Source organism: Dipodomys merriami, unplaced genomic scaffold (genome assembly GCF_024711535.1).
Source record: "Dipodomys merriami isolate MVZ:Mamm:240054 unplaced genomic scaffold, mDipMer1.0.p SCAF_7, whole genome shotgun sequence".
In the NCBI taxonomy this organism is placed as follows: domain Eukaryota; kingdom Metazoa; phylum Chordata; class Mammalia; order Rodentia; family Heteromyidae; genus Dipodomys; species Dipodomys merriami.
This window is the reverse complement of record NW_027206290.1, coordinates 13,858,341-13,881,143: the sequence shown is the minus strand read 5'-3', so window position 1 is coordinate 13,881,143 and position 22,803 is coordinate 13,858,341. Positions and strand designations below refer to the sequence as shown.

Here is a 22,803-nt window from a genome sequence, read left to right as displayed (position 1 = left end):
ATTCAAAAGGTGTAATTCCTTAGAAAAACTATTACAGGCCTGAGAATGTGGCTTAGTGGTAGAGTGCTTGCTGAGCATGCATGAAGCCCTGCGTTCTATTCTTTAATACCACATAATCAGAAAAAGCCAGAGGGGGTGCTGTGGCTCAAGCGGTAGAGTGCTAGCCTTGAGCAAAAGAAGCTCATAGACAGTGCCCAGGCCAGAAGTTCAAGCCCTAGGACTGGTAAACAAACAAAAAACTATTACAATACAAGCACTTGGAAGGTATGGGAAGAAGGCCAAGGGGGAGGGGGAGAGATGAAAGAAGAGGAAGGAGGGGAGAATGTTGTCATAGTGTTCAATGCATATCCTATGAAACTAGGAAAATTGAGGGAGATGAATGAAAGGAGTGATTTCCATCAAGCTACATTTTCTTTTTGAGAGAAGGATCTGTGAGCCTGGCTTACTCCTCTGCAATATCTCAGAGCCTCATTGCCCTCCCCCCACTCTTTGGTCCTCTTTCTCCCTATTCCTTTCTATCCACCATGGAAAGGGAGGTGGCCATGATCATCATTTGTTTCTGTGGACTGAGTTACCTGTTCCTGAAAAGCCCTAGCTTGCTCCTCAAATCCTGCTGTTCGGAAGTAGTTCACCACATCCATCACAGCCCAGTCTGCAGGATCAGGTGGTCTCCCATTTGCCATGGAACTGCAAAACAAAAATCCAAACAGTTGTCATGGCATTGGCTGGACACAGGTGTTGCTGGCTGCGCTACTATGTGTCCCAGGGCCAGCCTGGGCTAAGCTCACTGGGTCTGGCCTGCTCTCCTTCAGAGTCACCATTCTCAGTGTACCTCTAGAAGGGCTAAAAAATCATTAGTTTCCAGATTTATTTATTTTTATTGTATCACATTTTAAAAAATTATACTTAAGTTGCTTTACAAAGGAACTGACACTTAGCAAAGCAGTTTATGAATACATCTTGATTGGTGTCACCCCTTTCAACATTCCCACCCATCCCTCGTGTCCTGCCTCTTCCTATACTTTTCTTAATTTTGTAGTATAAACATTGGATTCTTGACTGCATTCCTGCCTCCTTCTCCTCTTCATTGGTCCACCCCTCTTCCCTGGGCCCCCACTTCCTACTCACCCCTTGCAAGTATCTATTTCTGGATTGTTTTGTTGGGCTTTGACTTTGCCTTTCTAAGGAATTTGAATCTATCTCCAAGTTTCTTATAATCATTACTCTCTCTGGCCTAGTCATTGCTTTCATAATAAACTATGTGGCCTACAATATAAATTATTTTACCAAGTACTATTTGTTAAAAGCAGAGACATTGAGAGTAACTGAAAGCTTGATATTCATGTTATAGCTTGTGTGAGTATTCACTTTATTCGAACCCACCTCCTTATTCTCAATTCTTGCCACCTTCCCCCACTCTCAACCCCACATATCCAGAGCTAAATCCTTACCTCAATAGGTCATTCCTCTTGACAGATCTGTGCTTTTTTACCTTGCTCCACCCCCTTAGGATGCCTACCTCGCTTCCTGATGAAATTCTATTATGCCTACAGTTCCAAGGCCATTTTTTACCTATGGCATTTTCCACAAAGGAAATGTTTCAGTGATAACCTTTTAAGAGTTCTAATGTTCATTCAAGAGTTCATTCAAATCCCCATTGTAGCACCAACCAAACTGTGTTAAACTCTTGTTTACTGGCTAGAAATATATATATATAATTCCTGGTGTCAATAGGTATGCTACAATGATGGTTCCAGCTACAGCCAAATAGAAATAATGTAGAATCTGAGTCTTGAGCATGGGAGTGAGCTAGAGGTACACATCTGGGGGACAGAGACATCAAGATAGCATTTAAAATCTTGAGAGGATAGGGAGAAAAATGGGCCTAGAATTAAGCTTGGACCTAGAATTTAACTTAGTGAAAATTGAAGAAATTAATGTTATTTTTAATTGAAAAAAAATTCCCAGGCCGCCTTGAAGGTCTTCAAGTATCTCATAGTCCAGGGTCTTGCTGTTTCACACCTAGCACAATAGTTTTCTTATAGCAGGAAGCTAAATGCTTGATTAAGAAAAAACAAACCTACTTCTAGTTTTGTTTTTTTAAAAAAAAAAAGCTGCTGCTGATTAATGGCACATGTGGTTGCTCATTTCATACTTAAAAGTGTTAGAGCCAAAAGACTGACGTGTTTTCTTAAGTGCATTTTTAAGGACTAAATGTCCATGTATACATGTACATGTACACATGCAGACATACACACTTCCTACTATTTAATCAGGAGCATATGTTGCAGGATACCCCCACTTTTTAGTCTATCATTCTCCAACATTATTTGTTTAGTTTTTTTTGTCTTCCAGCCTTGGGGCCTGAACTCTGCTCCTGGGCGCTGTCCCTCAGATCTTCAGCTCAAGGCTAGTACTCTATCACTTGAGCCACAGCACCACTTCCGGATTTTTCTGCTTATGTGGTACTGAGGAATGGAACCGGGGTTCTCATGCATGCAAGAAAAGCACTCTACCACTGAGCCACATTCCCAACCCTATTTGTTTATTTTTAAAGTAAAAAAAAATCCTTCATGTGCTGGAATTTTTCATTATTTTATTAAAAATAAATAACCACAAACTGACAGTAGGGATCCTCTTCAAAGCATCATTTTCTCTCCTCTTTTCTGTTCAAAGTGGGCTTGGAGAATGTTTGTCTAGAAGTGCAATACTTTAACAAATTTTTTAGGTTTTGTAATTGGTTTGCTTGTAGCAGTGAGCAAATTCCAATGGATACACTTTTTGTTTTTGTTTTTAATTGTGAAAATATTGTACAGAGGGGTTACAATTACATGGGCAAGGTAATGAGTATATTTCTTATCAAGCATTGTTGCCTCCTCCTTTGTTTCCCCTTCCCATCCCTTCCCATCTCCCACACACACACCCCCTCCCCCGGCCAAAGTTGTATAGTTCGTTTTTCAACATAATGACTTGTACATCTCATTGTTGCAATGGGTTCACCTGTATCCCTATTTAAATGATTTGTTTTTGCCCTTCCCCTCCACAAATTATACCAACATCAAATACAGTGAAAGCAGGGGTTATACCATGAGGGAGCGACATACAAAGCAACAAAGAAATCATCTTATAAATATGTTAGAAACAATCGCAAGAAAGAAAAAACATTTGAATACTTATCCAATGGATACAGTTTTAATGCCTGGAATGTAACTGAATTCACTTTCCTTCTGGTTGATGGTGGATGTCAATTAGCTACCTCTCCTCTTAAAAAAAAAACAGTGAATCAATTATAATAATGAAGCACACAGCATTGTGATATTAAGATGGGGCTTTTCCAATTCTTATTCTGTTGAGATTATTACATCATCACTTTCATAATTCTGGGCTTTTATTCTATGCCAGCAGAAAATAAAGACTATGCAACCTGTTGGCAAGGTATCATGAAGAATAGCAAAGTAAATCTGGGTGCTCTCACATATGAAGAGTGGAAAAGTCATCCCAAATAAATTAGAAGCTATTCATTATACATTTAATGACTGATCTAATTTTAAGCTTGATAGACTCCCCCTCTCCAACCAATCAAACTGGTAGCACAATTGAGAGGTGACTGGTTCATGAGGACTTTGACTTCATCAATGGATTAATCCATTGACAAATAGATCATTTAATGGCATCACTGGGGGTGGTAGAAATGAGGAGGTAAGTCCTAATTGGAGGAAGTAAGCCACTGGAGGTTTGTCCTAGAAAGAAACATGGTCCTGGCTCTTTCCTGGCTTTGCTTCCAAGCCAGCATGAGTTGATTTGCTCACTTCTGCTGCATGCTCCTGCCACCATGATATACTGCCTCACACCAGGCCCATAGTAATGGAGCCAGCACACTATGGACCAAAAGTTTTGAAAACCTGAGGCAAAATAAACACTAATTTAAATTGTTTTTCTTAGGTATTGTCAGTGCTAAAAGGCTGACTAGAACAAGAAAACTCAACAAGTAAATCCACATGTGATTTCACAACTTCATTATTTACATTGATTGACTTTCTACTTCAAAGTTAAGAGAAAAAGATATGTTTAGATTCTGATTAATATTTTATGGTAATATAGTTGTCATAGTGCTATTCCTTTTATAAAGCTAATTCTGAATGTTACTTTTTTTGTTATTTCTTGTTACTTTTATACTCAGAAATGCACTCTGTTTTTGTACTTTCTTAATATTTATAACATACATTAAAATTAAATTAGTCTCCTTGTCCATGTTTTAAAACAGCTTTTGGCTAAAAGTAATTTAATTCATATTCTAATAAACCAGTATTGAGCTCTTTGCCTATGATATACTTAAGAATGAAGCATCTAAATAAGCTTTATCTTCAGTCACTCTCTCTTACCCTTCATGCTACCAAGTAGGGATCTGGCTAAAAAGCAGACCCAAGAAGGATGATTTAAGCGTTTTTGACAAGATTGTGTTTTTTCATTTTAAAATATGCAGGTAAGAGCTCACTCCATTTAGCTTCAGTATACTCAAGCAATAAAAGCATTAGAAACACAAATAATTCATCAAGCCTTCTGCATATTTCAAATTCTTTAGCTGAGCATTTAGAACACTTGATTTGAACATAACTTACTGAAGATATGCCTGTACTGAAATGCAATGGGGAAACTTCCTAGACTTTACTATGACCCCAGCTTTGCTTATATCACTAAAACCTTTTCTGTTCAACTTCTAGAACTAGAGTTCTACTATTTTTTTTAAAAAGGTGTCACCTAATCATTCCTTTTTAAGTATCTCCAATTTGTGTGTGTACACATGTGTGTATGTGTGTATTTATATGTGTGTGTGTGTGTATGTGTGTGCTATTTTCTTACTCATAGGGGCACTCTACCATTTAAGATACACCTCCAGCCTAGTACTTCTGCAGGTTAATTAGAGATATAGACTCATTTTAATTCTGTAGCTGATTCTGAACTTTGATGCTCAGATCTCAGCTTTATCAGTGGTTAGGATTACAACCATAAGCTACCAGAAGCTGGCTAACAATTAATTTTTTATGCCAATCATTAGTAAATTTCAAGAACTCTATTTGGAACCAGATTCTTGATAAGCATTGGAAACTCTTGGCCTAATAAAGAATATCAAATTTGCTCTGAGATAAAGAGAGTCATATATGTTCTCTGCTTTACTTCAAAAATCAATTAGGGAAAAGGGTTCATAAGTAGATGGAGGAGGGATAGAAAGTCAATACAGCCATGTGCAGATAGGAAGTTTTGGGTATGTAGATGAGAAGCTTTGGAGACTTGAATAAACAGCAAGAGTAAATGAAGGATCCAGAGATAATTGTGGAATATTGCTTCATCATTTCTTTCCTTTGCCATAGCTATCTTCCCTCAGGCTGACAGAGTTAATTGAGGTCACACGTAGTTCACTCTGTTCTCAGATATTTCTCCCCAATATCCCATCCTGTCTTTCTGAAAATAAAGGATCATACAAGCAGCATTTTTTATATGTTTCTGACTTCTAATAGAATTAAAATTCTCTGAACTAGTTTAAATAAAGATACTACTTTCATGGGGACACGATTAAGCTGTTTTTTATTCAGTATCTGTATATAGCATCAAAATAAATATTTCACTTAAGGAAATATGGAACACTTTCCAGGACAGCTCATATATGAGGTTATAAAAAAAAGTCAGCAAATTTAAGAAACTGAGATCATACCAAGTAACTGTTTTTACCACACTAGAAAGAAGAAATTAATAGCAGAAAATAGTTAGCAATCGATAGTAGAAAGAATGCTGCAAAATTGACAGATATATAGGAATTAAATAGTACATTGTGAATACTTAAAGGACCAGAGAAGAAATGAAAAGACAAGTTAAACAATATCTAGAGATAATACAAATGGAAACACCAAAACTTTGGGGATACAGCAAAAAGATTTTAGTTTATAATCATGAATGTCTATACTTCAAAAGAAGAAAATATCTCAAAACAATATAGCCTTATACATCAAGGAACCAAAGAATACAAACAACCCAAAGTTAATAAATGGGAGGAAAAATAAGATAGTACAACAGACATAAATAAAATATATAATAGAGAAGACAATATAAAATAGTAAATAAAACTAAGAGCTGGATTTCAAGATATAATGGACAAACCTTTGACTATACTAACAAAATAAAAAGACTCAAATTAATAAAACTGGAAATGAAAAAGATATTGCGATTGATACTACAAATAAAAGTATCATAAGAAATTAGTATAAACAACTATAGGCCAACAAATTTGATAATGTAGAAGAAATAGACAAATTACTAGAATCATAGAACCTAAACCAAGATTGATTCATGAATATGAAATATGAATAGATTTATAACTAGCAAGAAAATTTGAGTCAGTTATTACTCCTAACCCCCAATAAACCAGGTGCTAGTGGCTCACACCTATAATCCTAGTTTCTCAAAAGGCTGAGATCTAGAGGATTGTGGTTCAAAGCCAGACGAGACATAAAAGCCCATAAGACTCCATCTCCAAAATAACCAGCAAAAAGCTGGTCTAGAGGCATGGCTCAAGAGCTAGAGTCCTAGCTGACAGAAAGTGAGGTCTTGACAAAACACAGCAAAGTCCAACAAGGAAAAACCCAGGGGCAAGATGGTTTCACTGGAGAATTTTACCAATTTTTTTAATATTTTATTGTAAAGATGCTGTACAGATGGATTACAATTGCATGAGTAAGGCAATGAGTACATTTCTTGTGGAGCACTATTACCCCTTTCTTTGTTTTTCTCCCACTATCCCTTCCCTCTCCTGCCTCGTTTACCAATATTTTAAGGAATGCTAATCCTTCTCAAACTCTTCCACCATTTATCATATTGGATAAAAGCCTCTTACTGCTTTCAAAGAACATGCAAACAAGAATGATGATTATTTATATGATGCTGGAGGAGAAACAGGTTTAGGAATAAGAAAACAAAAGGTTTGGAAAAAATTATATTAAGTGAAGTAAGCCAGGCCCAAAGAAGCATAGGTCCCATGGTTTCCCTTATTTGCAATATCTAGTATAGGTATGAGTCAAGCGGAAAAGGTCAGATAATGTGATGTTAGGAACCCTTAAATATGTATTTTAATGTTTTTGTTTCTTTCATGCATGTGTTTCTAACGCATTTATAAGATTATTTCTTTGTTGCTTTGTATGTCCCTCCCCCACAGTGTAACCCCCGCTTTCACTATATTTGATGTCAGTATAACATGTGGAGGAGATGGGGACAAACAAGTCGTTTAAGGATTCAGGTGGACCTGTTGCAACAATGAGAAGTACAAAATGTCATGTCAAAACCAGCTTTACAATGTCGGTGTGGGGGGGGGGGAGGGGGGTATAATTGGGTGGGGGGAGGGGGGTAAAATTGGGTGGGGGGAGGGGGGAGGCGGGGAAGGGAAGTGAAGGGTAAACAAAGGAGGAGGCTGCAATGCTTGGTAAGAAATGTATGCATTATCCTGCCCATGTAATTGTAGCCCCTCTGTACAGTATGTTCTCAAATAAAATAAAATACAATTAAAAAAAAAAAAAAGAAAGAAAACAAAAGCTGAAGACAGTGATTACCACAGTCACTTCTATCAATTCCTTTTTCCTCTTTCCCTGAGGGTTCAGAGCAGGCATTTAGGCAAAGAACCAAATTCTCTGTGAGGTAATTTATTCAACCTTGGATATGATGGCTTTCTTTAGAGATGGAGGGCTGATTGGTTGTGAGTCTGTAGTGGAAGCACAAACTGCTTTAACCAAGTAACAGAAACTATTACATTGCTATGTGTGAGTTGATGACTACACAATGAAGGTAGAGTTTTTAAATTCTAGCAATAGCAATAATAATTTCAAAACCTACTCTAATGTTTTATCTTTGCCATTTACCTTCTGGCCTTGTAATTGATGTAGGAAAAATTCATAAATTTCTTTTACTTAATTCCTAGCTTTCCAGGTATGGTTAGCTGTGAATAAACTTAGTAGTATAGAGTTTCCTTTTGGCCACATCCATGCCAGCATTTGTTATTGTTAGTTTTCTTGATAATGGGGTGAAGTAGAATCTCAGTATTGTTTTGATTTGCATTACCATTATGGCCATGTTGAACATTCCTTCCTACATCTATTGGCCATTTTCAGTTCTTCTTCTGAGAAGTCTCTCTTTATCTCATTAGTCCATTTGCTAATTGGGTTGTTTTTTCTCTGAGGGTATATTTTTTGCCGGTTAAATTTTTTGAACCCTAAGTATATTTTGAATATTATGCTCTTGTCTGATGTATAGCTGGTAAAAATCTTCTCCCATTCTGTGGGCTTTCTATTTAGTTTGCTAGCCATCTCCTTTAAAGTCTTTTAAGCTTGATGCAATCCCATTTATCTAATCTTTCTTTGATTTGTTGTGATTCTGGATCTTAGAAAGTTTTGACCTGTGCATCGGGGCCCTAGTGTTTCCCCTAATCCTTCTTAAAATATTTTCCTGGTCTCTAGTCTTACATTGAGATCTTTAATCCATTTTGAATTGATACTAGTATAAGGGGACATAGTTTTAGTTTTCTGCATTTGGATAGTGTTGAAGAGGCTGTCTTTCCTACAGCCTATGTTTTTGTCTCCCTTATCAATATTTGATGGCTATAGGTCTGTGGGACCATTTCTGAGTCTTCTAATCTATTGGTTATCAGGTCTATTCTTGTTCAACCATTCTGGAAAGTAGTATAGGGGATCCTCACAAAACTACACATAGAACTACCCTATGCCCCAGAAATTCCACTCCCTGAGTATTAAGCCAACAGAGCACAAACAAGGCCACACTAAAGCTACCAGCACAATCATATTCACTGCAGCATTATTTACCAAAGCCAAGATATGAAATCAGCCCAGATGCTCCTCAATGGATGAAGGGATCAAGAAAATGTGGTACAGATACTTATCTGTCAAAAAGAGTGATATTGTACCACTCATAAGGAAATGGAAAAATTTGGAAAAACTTTTTTTTGGGGGGGGGTCTGGTCATGGGGCCTGATCTCTGGGCCTGGGCGCTGTCCCTCAGCTCTTCAGCTCAAGGCTAGTGCTCTACCACTTGAGCTACAGCGCCACTTGCGGCTTTTTTCTTTTTGCTTATGTGGTGCTGAGAAATCGAACCCAGGGCCTCATGCATGCAAGGCAAGCGCTCTGCCACTGAGCCACCTTCCCAGCCCCTGGGAAAACTTTTAAATGACGTAAGCCAGACCCAGAGGGGCACAGGTTGCATGGTTTTCCTCATTTGTGGTAATTAGAATGTGACTATGCAACAAGACAGCATGTTGGAAATGAACTTTCCAACTTTGGGGTGGGGGCACTGGATGGAGAGAAAGTGGGAGTAAAATGAGGGTAAGGGTAACAATGTTCAACAAGAAATGTACTTACTACCTTACCAACTGTAGCCCCTCTATACATCATCTTGACAATAAAATTAAATTTAAGAAAAAAAACACACCAGGTGCTAAGTGATTACAAATGAATTAACCAAAGTATAATAGGCTCCATAGAGAGCTCAAATAATGCAATGCTTTAAAAAGACGAAGCCAAAGCCTAACAAAATATGTACCAAGAAATGGGTACTTGCAAGAGAGGAGGGAGGGGCCAGGGGAGAGAGACAGAAGAATGAAGGGAGAAGAATGCAGGCAAGAATTTATTGTATATACCACAGAATTGAGAAATATATGGGAACAGGTGGTTCGACTGGGGGTCGATGTTGAAGATGTGGAAATGATGACACAGATGAAGATGCATTGAATACATAAACTGCTTTGTTAAATGGCATGGAAGTTAATGCTTGTAACTTCAGTTACTTGAGAAACAAGGATAGAAGGATCACAGTTTGATGCCAGCCTTGGCAACATTTAATCAGACCCTAACTCAGAAACAAGACTGTATACATCTATTCAGTAAGCAGAGACAGAAATATTACAGTTCAATACTAGGCTAGGCAAAAGTTAGTGAGCTCTTATCTCAAAATAAATTAGTGCGCCTTTCATTGTAAGTTTTTACTGAACAAACGGAATCATATGATATGCTTTTATGGATTTCATATAAAGAAAATTTAGGCAGGTATTCTAGCACTTGAGCTTCACCTCCAGCCTGATATAAAGACTTTAGATTAATCTAAGAACATGAATTGCTCTTAACACTAACAATTAACCATGTTAGACCAATTTAGATTTTTTACTAAATTCTAAAACAAATGCTGGTTATAATATGTATAATTATCTGTCTAAATCACAAATATTCAATGTCATTTTTCTCCATTTGCTTCATCTTAGTCCCTTTTTGAAGAGCAGTTCTGTGTGAGCACATATGTGCATAGATATGGATAAAATAAAAACTATCTAGAAGGGTGTATTCTAGACTATTAAGATAGCTTCCATTTATTTACTTAGCAATTTTTTTCTGTAGTACTGTGATTATTCAATTTTTTTCACTAACACAATAAAGATCCATGAACCCACCAGGCAAAATAAACAGTAGAATCCTGACAAGTGCATGTGTCTGAGGCTCAGCCCTACACCCATGTGCTCTTCCACATGGGAAACTCATTCTCACTCTCATCTCCTTTTAACTTTCCTCCTGGTACATTGTAAAGCGTTGCCCTTGAGTATGCACTTGCTCTTTCCAATATGGCAATCCGTATGTGGCTACTGAGCAGTTGACATTTGACTGAGGGACCCACATTTTAAGGTGACTTGGTTCTCTTATCAATTTAAAAACCTGAAGTAGTACAAATGTGTCTCTATTAAATATAATTCCACTATTTTCTTATGACTATATTGTACTGTTCAGTCCTTATGGCATTGTTGAGCTGAAGTTCACACATCAGATTCGTATGTCCTCCCTACTATTATAGATACACACATTGCCCATATCGTTTATATCCATGTACTCACTCAGTTCAAATGACATATTCTTGTGCATCTAGATAATGTTCAGGTTGAGTGTGTTTAGACAGTATGGATTATGAAGATTCATTTCTACATCTTTCTGGAATTAAACTGGTATATGTGTTATGGTTTTAATACTGCATACATATCTTCAGTTAAAATAAACCTAGACAGGCAAGCCAAGTGCAATGATTTACTCCTATATTCCAAGCCACTCTGGATGTAGTTTCATTTACTTAGGAGGTAGAGAATGGGATGATCATAGTTTTGAGGTCAAGCAAGACAAAACACATACACACACATATGTATGATACATGTACACACACACACACACACACATATATATATACATGTACACACATATGAGGCTCCATCTTGACCAATAAGCTGGGTGTTGTGGTTCATGCCTAATGTCAGTCTTAAGCAAACAACAGGAGCTCTTATTTTAAAAATAACTGAAACACACACACACACACACACACACACACACACACACACACACACACACACACACACACGGTTATAGGTGTGGCTGAAATAATAGAGTGCCTATCTAGCAAGTTTGAGGGCCTGAATTCAAACCTCAATACTGCCAGGAAGTAAATTTAATAAGCAGACAAATTGAAAGAAAAGAGGCAGAATTGAGAGGTAAAGAAATTAGTATAGGAGGGCTGGGAAGGTGGCACAGTGGTAGAGCGCTTGCCTTGCATGCATGAGGCCCTGGGTTCGATTCCTCAGCACCACATAAGCAGAAAAAAAAAAGCCGGAAGTGGTGCTGTAGCTCAAGTGGTAGAGCACTAGCCTTGAGCTGAAGAGCTGAGGGACAGCGCCCAGGCCCAGAGTTCAGGCCCCACAACCAGACAGAAAAAAAAGAAAAAAAAAAAGAAATTAGTATAGGAATCATAAAGAAAAATGGGAAGTGGAAGAAGCTATAAACTGCTGTTTTTATGTTTGCAAAACAGTGGCATTAAAAGCAAAAAAAGGAATTGATGAAGTAAAAATTAAACACCCAAGAAAACATTTTAAAAGAGATTTTAAAACAGAATCTGAGTTGGTCACTTTGTACAGGCATATATGATTTGTATTCTTACATACAAAAGGAAATAATTTTTCAATGGACATATGATTATTTCAGGTATAGAAATTTTGTAAAACTATGAGAAAAAGGTACTTCACAAAAAGTAAAAGACTTTGCAACTGATTTATCAGATCACTGCCTGAAGAACAGAAGGTTCTAACAGAACCTAAGATAAGCTGATTAAAACTTGAAAAATCACATATACTTTTCTTTAGCTTTAGATGAAAGTGCAACATAAAAGATGCTGCCCAATTAATAATTCAGGTATGCTTTACTCAAAAGCCTTCCAACCTTATGAAGAAATGGAAATTTTTAACCTGAGAAGCTGAATTCATGTTTTAGATACTTTTAAATCAATCTCTTTTATCAAAGAACTTCAGCTAGATATGAAAAAAAAATTCAATCTCAGCCAATGGTGTTTTAATCATGTTAAGTAAAAATAAAAGCAAAAAAAAACTAAGAGGCCAAAGTTTCCTTTATTATTTTATTGTACCATCTGTTATTTATGTCCAGTTTACTTAAGTTGATTCTTGAAAAGTGTCATAGATACCATTGTTTAAATCATTCAGCATGTATTTATAAAGCTAGTTATTAGAAATTTTAAAATAAATGGAAAAGGTTGAATTTAATTATCTTTTTTGCCACGGCTTACTGGTTCAGTCATGAGATATTTTTGTAAATATGTACAGTACTGCGAGGTGCTGGTGGCTTATGCCTGTAATCTCAGGAGACTGAGATCTGAAGATTGCAGTTTGAGGCCAGCCCTGGAAGGAAAATCTGTGGCATTTTTGTTTCCAATTTACTACCCAAAACAGCCGGAAGTGGAGCTGTGGCTCCAGTGGTAAAATGCTAATCTGCAGCACAAAAAGCTTAGGGACAGAGCCCAGGATCATCTGAGTTCAAGCCCCAGACCAGCACACACAAAAAAGTAGATATAAATATATTTACAGTGCTGTTACAACTCAAGATTTTATTAAATAAGAGTAACAGCTGCCAAATATTCAAGAATTAGGGACAAACATTGCAAGAGTAATTTATGTTCATGTATTGATATCACATTGCATATGAATGAACTAAATTTGAAGTTCTAAGACAAAGAAAAGCAGATTTGTGACCTAACTACATAGCTACAAGAATTGAAAAAGCAACTTTTCAGCATTTAATACAATCAATACTTTTGGAAATTTTTCTAACATGAATAAACTAAAAAGAGTTTGAATAAATTACTGACTCATAAACTCACAGCTGCTTATCAATTTATTATCAGTGTTAAGAATGTTGAATTGGTATGTGTATTAGTAAATTTATTGAACATATATAGTTTTGAAGCCAATATGCTTTTACTCCAAAGTCAAATCAAGATAACCATTTATGCTAATGGTGTGAAAATACTTTTTGGTACTTTAGTTACTAGAAAACTTTAAGTATACTTATAACTAGATGAGTATTTGATGGCTTTTCAATTGCAAATCTTATGAAATCTAAATGCAGATCTATTGTTTCTAATGAAAGGTTCATGTTCAATGAGATATAAGTATACAAAACGACTTTAGAAAGTTTAGTACAAAACTGTAAAGTATTTCATAGTGTTATGGTGATCACATGTCAAAATAGAATTTTTGATTGAGTTAATAAAATGTTTGTGAAATTTAATTTAATTCTAATTTATTGTAATAGTATATAAATAGCATGCAATTCAATTAACATAATCACATTAATATATTATATTAATTATATACATGATTTATATAAGTTTCATTTAACCTATATAACAATATAAAATTAATTTTAATTAATATTGTATTACACAAGTTAAACTACATGTGTGGCTTAGGTTTTATTTCTGTTAGACATCATTGCTACATATCCAATAGTATTGCTGGGTTATAATATTTCATCATTTGACATTAGAAAATAACACAAAACTTTTTTCCAAAGATACCTTGCCAATTTACATTCCCATTATATCCTATAATGTAGCTAGCTACTCAGGAGGCTGAGATCTGAGGACTGTGGTTCAAAGATAGCCTGAGCAGCAAAGTCCAGGAGACCATTATCTCGGTATTATGTCTAATGATTGGCATTTTCATATTTTAAAATATATTCTGAGTGGGACTGTCATAGGATCTTAATTTTCATTTTCTTGGTTACTAACAATAATGAACATTTCCTCATGTATCAATTGGTTATACATATACTTTCTTCTTTTGAATATTTTCTTACATTTTGGCCATTTTTCTATCATGTTTCTGATTATGTTTTTCATATTCATTTGTAGACATCACTGTTCAAGACCCTAACCATAAAGCGAACATAAAATCTGCTTAATCTTGTCTGTCAAATGAGTTCATTCTAAGCCTTGACTGTCATGCCAACACCATATTGACTCCTAAAGAATTAATAAGAGATCTTACAAGGATTCACTCTAGAAATCTAAAGATTTTTGGGGTCAAGCTTGGAGACTTGAGCAGAAATAAACAGATGAAAGAAAGGTAAAATTCTATATTATGTTACCTTAAATTTTGCAAGATAATATTCACACATTTAGGTCAAGTTTTCCAAATCAGAGGCCTGAAATTAGAAATTGTGATCATTCTTTTTCCTCTTCTTGCAGCAATGACACAAGAGCTTAAGCTCTAGCCTACGAATAAGTACACCCCAAGACTGTCTAAAACCAGACCCATGTCTATGTATGGGATGGAGTGAAGCACAGTTGTAACAGAAATTGTACTGAGGGGGAAAAAAGGTATCTTGGGGAATTTGTCATTTTCCTATGTGATTTTCAAATAGCCGAGCTCTAGTTAACTACCTTTGTTAAAGGATTTAAAATATGTGGCAATGATTAAATAGTGCTTGGAAAGAAAATGACTACAATATATGTTATATATATATGGTATATAGTAGGTACTCTGATGTTTTCTGAACTGGGAAATAAAGACTATCACTAGTGTTCATTACAAAATTTACAACTGTTTGCTTTTGATCCTCACAACTCTTCATTTCTATTTTATAATTGAGAAGACACCTAGATAAATAACATGATTATTCACTATTCTTCAGCTAAGAAACAAAAGCAAGATTAAACCTAACTCTTCTGAACTCAAAGTTGAAAACCATTACAATGTCATGATTCCTTACCCCTGGTATAGTATTATTTCCTTTTTTTGGGGGGGTGGGGTCCGGTCATGGGGACTGAACTCTGGGCCTTGGAGCTGTCCCTCAGCTCTTCAGCTCAAGGCTAGTGCTCTACCACTTGAGCCACAGTGCCACCTCCGGCTTTTTTCTTTTTGCTTATGTGGTGCTGAGGAATCAAACCCAGGGCCTCATGCATGCAAGGCAAGCGCTCTACCACTGAGCCACCTTCCCAGCCCCAGGAGTATTGTTTCCTTACTAATGAAAAATGCATTTTCTTTTTGAATTAATTAGTTGTCTATTTGTGCTGGTTCCGTGGCTTGAATAAAAGGCTTGAGTGCTGTCCTTGAACTTTTTTTTTCTCAAGGCCGGTGCTCTATCGCTTGAGTCCCAGCTCTACTTCTGGCTTTTTGGTGCTTAATTGGAGATAAGAGTTTCACAGACTTTCCTGCCCAAGCTGGCTTTGAACCATGATCCTTAAATCTCAGTCTTCTGAGTAGCTAGGATTACAGGTGTGAGCTTCCAGTGACTTGCTAATTAAATGCCTTTATTCTTATAGGGTTTTCTAAAACAATTTCAGACTAATACAAAAGTCAAATATAGTGCAAAACTCTAATGACCTTTACCCAGAGTCCCCCAAATTGTTGCTATTTTGTCACATTTACTTTATTATTCCTTTCCCTTTATTATTCTCTCTGAAATATAAAACAAGCAGAAAAAAATCTCAATTGAAATATTTTTAAATACATACTTTTTTATAAAGACATTTAAGCAAAAGTTCCTAGGAGCCACCCTGTTGTCCTTCTTAACGTAGAGGTTAGCTAAAGTAGTGGTTCTCAACTGGAGATGATTTTGTCCCTCAAGAACACTTAACAAGGCTAGAGACATTTTTGGTAGTCACTGTTGGAGAGGAACACCACTGGCATTTAGTCAGTAGAGGTGTTGTACTACTTAAGCCACTACTTAAGCCACTAGGCCTTTTTGATCTGGTTATTTTGAGATAACATCTTGCTTTTTTTGTCCAGGCTAGCCTGGATCATGATTCTTTTATTTATGCTTGTCACCAGAGCTAGATGATAGTCATATGCCACCATGCTGAACTTTTTTCTGTTGAAATGGAGTCTTACACACTATTTTGCCACAAGTGACCTGGAACTGTGATCCTCCTGTTTTCAGCCTTCCTTGTAACTAGGATAACAGGCACATGTCATTATACTGATGATATACTAACATGATTTCCCCCCACATTGGCTAGGAACCATGATTCTCCATAGATTGGCACCTCTCAGGTAGGCATCACTCTCCAGTTCCTGGCAAAACTTACTAATTTATCTCTTAAGTATATGTAATTTGCTACATGTACATTATATTTCAACTAAGTTAATTTTTAAATTAAGTTCAATGAAAAGTTCAGTTCATCAGTTACACTAACCACATTTCAAATATGCTAACAGCCACATGGAGCTAGTGATTACTATTCTGTACAGCACGAGTATGAAGTATTTCCATCATGGCTGCAAGGACTACAAGTAGTACTTGCTCACCTTGTGAGGAAGCATCATTTTCTGTCACTTGTTTTACATCTACCTAGCCTGAAGTTTCAGAATGGGAATAAGCATGGATATATGAAATTGATATTAAAAATTACTGAGCCTTTTAAAAACTGTACTCCATTAATTTTCAATGTAATTTTTTTGTGAAGCAAAATACACTATTTATAAACAGGAAGATGTTCCCTCCTCATTTGATTATCACAGCTTCTAGGGATTTTATTTATTTCCCTTCAAACTGCAAGTTGACAACAATTTTAAACTAAATGACACAGAAAGAAGTGAAATAGGTAACATCCTTGGAACTTACTTTTCCTTGTAATCAAAATGGGTACAACACCAATAGAACCCAATAGAATGTCTAAATAAGCATTTGCATTTTTTCCATATACTCTCAGGTACTTTGCCAGTTAGTCTTTTGTTATGTTTTAGAATATTATGCTATGTTATTCGACTGAACTTCCCTATTTAAAAGAATCAAGTGTACAGCCCTTATGCAATAAATATAATCAGAAATTTGTCATATACTCAAGAAAGTTATTATAAAAAAAAAAACAGAGCAGAGGAGTTAGTAAAACTTAGTATTCTGATGTAACCTTGTCCTCTCCCATCCCCCCACCCCCAACAATAGCTCCCAATTCTGAAAGACTGTATTTTCTGAGCTTTCTCTGGCTAGTAGCATATGGACTTGGAAGGCAGAGTCTATGTAAGCTCAGTTTTTGTCTCAATTCAGAAAATTCAGAGTTGGAATCCATAACCCTCTTTGATCCCCTGCCTGCTTGCTATGTTAACCTCTGAGGCACATTTTGATGTCTGAGTGAGCACTGTCTTAGAAACAGAATACAGAAGAAGCCAATTGGAGTTAGAGGGAATAAGGGAGCTGGTGGAGATAAACCAAGACAGCCCAGACCTGTGTATTGTGGCAGGTAAGGAAGGAAGATGAAAACAGAAACCAAGTCCCTTTTGTTCCATAGCTTCACTTACTTTTTTACACCGACAGAGCCATTTTCCTTGTTTTCCATGTCAACAGATAGCATGGGAAGGCTGCAGGGTTCCTTTACTTCAGCAACTAATCAATAAGGGAGAAAAGCTTGTGTTTAATTCTTAGAAAGTGAGAGGAAAATATATATTCTGAATCGGAAGCATAATGATCCCCTTCAACAGCTTCACACCAGTCCATGAATGTTTGCTTAAATCTCCAGTTTCTCCAGCAATTGGGAGAGATGTGATTAAACCTAAGGAGCTGGAGGAAGGACTGGGGTGCTTTCATCCTCCTGGCACTCCTGACTTCCACAATAAACATTTGCAAATGAAACAAAATCTGTCTTCAAAAACAAGTGCTGTGTGACCTGGCTGCCTCAGGGTGCCAAGCTCTTACTTAAGACATTGCAACTAGTAAATGAGTCAAAGTAGAAAAACAATTCCCTTTCTCTCCCATCTTGAGCTGTGATTTTCTTTTCTTTCACTGATTGTGTGTGTGTGTGTGTCCACTCCTGCTTTGAGCTTTCATTACAATGCAGAAGAGCATTTAAGCTTTTGTTGCAAGTGCTCCTCTACCTCACAAATTCTCAACGAAAGCCTCAAAAAACGATCAGGAGATAGCCAGACTGTGGTAAAGTAGGAAGCTCACAAAAATACCAGGTAGCCTTCAGCACAGAAATGTGGTACTGTGTGTGTGTGTGTGTGTGTGTGTGTGTATTGTGTTACACAGCTCTCTGGATTTATGTAAAATCATCAAAACGTTGAAGGAGGTATAGTAGCACCTATCACTCTTTTTGTTTGTAGGATAAGAACTGTGAAAAATAAAAATCCTCCACAATTAACATATAATTAACAAGATACAACAGCTACAAAAAAAAATGCCTCCCGAAGGAAAAAAAAAGGGAAGGGAAAAAAGAAAAGGAAAAACTAGTCCCAAAACATGCCTGCTCTTATTCAGCAGAAGCCATAAATTAAATACATTTCCTCTGGAATCACTTTCTAGTTCGGCACTCCTTCTCCGGGGAGGATTACTCTGACATGGCAAGTGCATCGTTTAGTATAGTCACAGATTTTTATCACTGTTAGAGAAGTAATTAACAAATAATACTCTAAGTGTGGGATAATCTCACTCCTGAACACACACACACACACACACACACACACACACACACACACACACACACACACACAAACTTCCAGTCACTAAGCCACTTAGATCATTTCTAAAGAAACCCACCACTTAATATACATAGAGATATTAGCATACATTCACAGCCCGTTCGTTCCAGAGTAGACAGGAAGATAGTGCTAAAAGAATGACTGCACTTCAGTTGGAAACAGTTTACATATTCACCATTTTCTAAGCATCTCAGAAACCAAACCAAAACAAAACACTCACAATGATACTCTGCAACATCACACTACATTGTCTTATTATTATTACTATTATATTTCTTTTTTCTGTGGAAAAGTAAAAAGAAAACCTACCTATAAGCAACTAAAATATATCATTTTTAAACGTTTATCAAGAACAGCCAAAGAAACCCCAATGTTTTCTTTCACAAAGTAGGCTGGCAAAGGAATTCAATAGGAGGTACAATTTGACACAGTGAAATAAAACCAGGCTGGCTCTCAGCCAACATGACGTTAGGAATCACACACAAGCTGCACCAACTGCCTTCTGGTTCATGGCTGACTTTTTAAAGCTACAGTGTGCCTGTTCACTTGGGCTAACTACCCCCAGCACAATTAGCGGAAGTGAATGAACCCCAAGTCCAAACACGGCAGTATTCTTCCCTGCACTTGTGTAGTGCAAAGGAAAACAATCTGTCTTAATAGTTTATTTCCTTCCTCCCCTTCATCGTTGCTGGCATCAGTTGCTCTGAGCATGAATGTCACATTTCAAACTATTTCTTTTTCTCCACTGTTGGAAGAATAAGAACTCAGGGTTGCTTCTGGGTTATACTGAGTGAACACTTAGAAGCTATAGACCTATATTACTTTTCCCTGACAGAGCCATGGACAAAGTTCCCAGAGCTGGCTTTTAAGCAATCTCTTTGTAAGAACAAGAAAAACAGTGCCCAGCAATAAATTTCTCTACTTCATTTTGCAGGAAATAGCATCTTTAAAAGAGGATGCAAAACAGAAAAACAAATCTCCTAAAAACAGCCAAACTTTTTATTTCATCCTACCCAATGAAGCTAACAAAATGTTAAGCTGAAACAAACAAAACTTTATTCTACAAAAGAACAGTTTTGTGATGTTTAATTTTGTTTATCCCAGTTGGGTAAAAAGCATAATCCAATGAATACAACCAATATTTATAACCTGCAGAACACTTGGTACTGGATGAGTCACATTTACATAAGAAGGTACTTGCAAACCTCAAAACTCAGTGTTTCCCAATATTATCCTAAGCCCCAGTTTAGAAGATTATAAAGTGAAATGCAGTCTAAGTGATACCTTTTATTTAAATTACCGTGGTTAACATCACAGTTCCCTGGCTTTGCTGGGAACCATTTCTAGAGAATATTCACTTCTCATAAATGTTTGGCAAATACCCAGAAAACATATGCTTGTCTAATTTAAATAAACACCAGTCATATTTGGATGCTTTTAAGTCAAGAGATTCATAACAGCACTCAAACTAGGAAGCAGAATACAAGTTCCTAGAAAAAGTTCTGTGACAATGTATAAACTAGGAAGAATGGAGGACAAAAATAATTACAACCCCCCCTTTTCCTTAATAATCTTTGAGGAGACTAAGTGACCAGTAACTCTGATCTCAGTTTGGGATGTCAGTTCCAAAGTTCAAATTCCCAAGTCAATTCCCTTTACTTATTCCAAGAATGATAGAAATCTTCAACTTCCAAAAAGGCCATCCCTGAGAAACATCTCAAATATTTTCTTAACCCCTGTGCCATGGAAATCATAATTTAAGCACCAACTCTAAATGTTCAGATATCATTGGGAATCCTTTTTTGAGCATGAGTCTGGCATGTGGATACATCACCACTGTTAATCAAAACTGATGAGACTTTTTGCTGGGCACAGGTGGCTCATGCCTATATGATCCTACCTACTGAGGAGGCTGAGATCTGAGGATCATGGTTCAAATCCAGCATGGGCAGGAAAGACAGTGAGACTATCTCCAATAGACCCACAAAATGCCAGAAGTGGAACTGTGGCTCCAACGGTGGAGCTCAAGCCGTAAAGGGAGAATACCCAGGCCCTGATTCAGGACCCAGTAGTAGCATGTACACACACACACACACACACACACACACACACACACACACACACACACACACGAGGCCTGCACACACACACACACACACACACACACACACACACACACACACACACACGAGGCCTGCGTGCGCAACTTTTATAGAGATAAAGAGATCTTTCACCAACACATCTACTATGTTTTGGGACTTGGTGTGAAGTTCCTGAACTGTTCTCCAACGAAATCCAAATGGAAGGGAACTGGGCTGTGAGTTCCAGACAAGGAAGCAGGAAGGTGCTCTGGCAGCACTGTTCTGAACAAAAGCATGTGGATTCTGTGAAGTTTCTCCATAGAATCTTCCTAGACTATAGAAAAGGATATCCTCTCCTGTCTTCCCTGCTGCGATCAAAAGTTTGCCTCTTAAACAAGAACAGGGGTTTCAGTAAGTATTCCAGGAAATCAGTCCCATTTCTTCTAAGGTAAACCCCACGAAGGCATTATAAATGACAAGAGGTTTCACTTACCAGCTACTTTCTGACTGTAGTAATGAACTGACACTCTGACTCTACATACGTAGAACATACTAGCCCTCACCCACTCCCTCCCTCACTCCACCCCTTTGGGGTGATGATAGGTATATGCAGAGTACACTACGCGGCGAGTGCTGTGTGGTAACTGGATGTGGTGAGCTATCCAAGTGTTACAGGATTGTGGTTCTGATCCAGCATGCGGATCGAGGAGGACTTGCCTTCAGAATTCTGGAGAAAACCATTTTCTTTTTTTTTGGGGGGGGGGGGTAGGAGACAGGTCCGAAGAGAAAGAGAGAGATGGTGCCTTGATTGGCTGCTTTTATTGACGACCACAGATGGGGTCCAAAGGGGCCGCCGGCCGGCGCCGCAGTCCCCGGTGGTGGGCTCCGGGCGCCCCGGCTCCCCGTCACTCGAGGGCGGGTCAAGCGCAGGAGGGGCGCGTGGACGGCGCGGGCGGGCCGCGCCCCCTCCCCGGGGAAGGGGCAGGGTGCCGCGAGGCCGCGCCGAGGCCGCCGCTCCCCCGGTCTCCGGGACCCGAGCGCCCCCCTAGAGGCGTGGCGCCGGACAGGAAGGGGGAAAGTTCTAGCTAGGACTTTCGCTGGGCCGGGACACAGTGCGGTCGCTCTTGGGCTCCGGGGCTCCCGGGGAAGTTGGGCAGAGGGCGCGGAGGGGCCCCCGTCGGCCGGTCCCGCGCGCTCTGCCCCTCGGCCCGCGCTGGGCGCGCTCCGCCCCGAGCGACCGTCCGCACTCGGGGCACCACGAGCCGCCGGACACCGCGGACAGGACCGGGGGACAGGCGGCGCGAGGGGTCACTTCGTGTCCTCCCTTCTGCAGGAGTTCTTCACTTCCTTTCATCCCGGAAAGGGGGACCGGGCGGGCGCGTTTGCAGACCCTCGCCGCTCGCCCGCGCCCCTCACTTACCTCCCGCATGGCCGCGCCGGGAGGTTTGCCCCGCGCAGCGCGGGGAGGGGCGCCCGCCACGCGCTGAGCCCCCAGACAACGACGGGCGCGCGCGGTATGCTGGGAGTTGTAGTCCTCCGCGGTTGCGGGGCGGGGGGGTGGGGTGGGGTGGGATGTCTGGTAAGGGAAAGGCGGAGGGGTGGAAAGGGATCGGAAACTCCAGAAGCCAAGACCAGAAGGGAGGGGATCGGCTCTGGGACCTTGGCAGCCTGAGGGAGGACGTTCGCAGGAACTTCAAACTGGCAGGGAGCTGGACGGTGAAGAGGACCCTACACCCCTAAAAAGGTGTTTCAAGTGCTGGCTGTCAGGTTCAGACCCTTGCCTTCCTGTCTTGCTGGCTCCCGATCACTCGGCTGTAGTGTTAAGCTGGACTTTGGTCAGTAATGATGAAAGATTCCCGGACTGACTTCGTATAATTTAGG

General features: G+C 38.6%; 1 protein-coding gene across 5 annotated transcripts in view; it reads right to left on the bottom strand.

Annotated features, from left to right (window-relative positions):
• Samd13 (sterile alpha motif domain containing 13) overlaps positions 1 to 22,401 on the bottom strand; it is a 38,504-nt gene extending 16,103 nt beyond the window's left edge. Inside the window, exons 1-4 of one of the 5 annotated variants that reach the window (XM_070007451.1) lie at positions 19,151 to 19,320; positions 17,666 to 17,750; positions 14,514 to 14,570; positions 576 to 687 (exon numbers count right to left, since the gene is read on the bottom strand). In XM_070007451.1, coding sequence (XP_069863552.1) covers positions 576 to 683 — 108 coding nt within the window. In that variant the 5' untranslated portion in view covers positions 684 to 687; positions 14,514 to 14,570; positions 17,666 to 17,750; positions 19,151 to 19,320. Of the gene's footprint in view, positions 1 to 575; positions 688 to 14,513; positions 14,571 to 17,665; positions 17,751 to 19,150; positions 19,321 to 21,415; positions 21,442 to 22,342 lie in introns of those variants that run through there. The other 4 variants (XM_070007450.1, XM_070007449.1, XM_070007448.1 and 1 more) reach the window with 4 other exon arrangements.
• Positions 22,402 to 22,803: the final 402 nt, after the last annotated feature.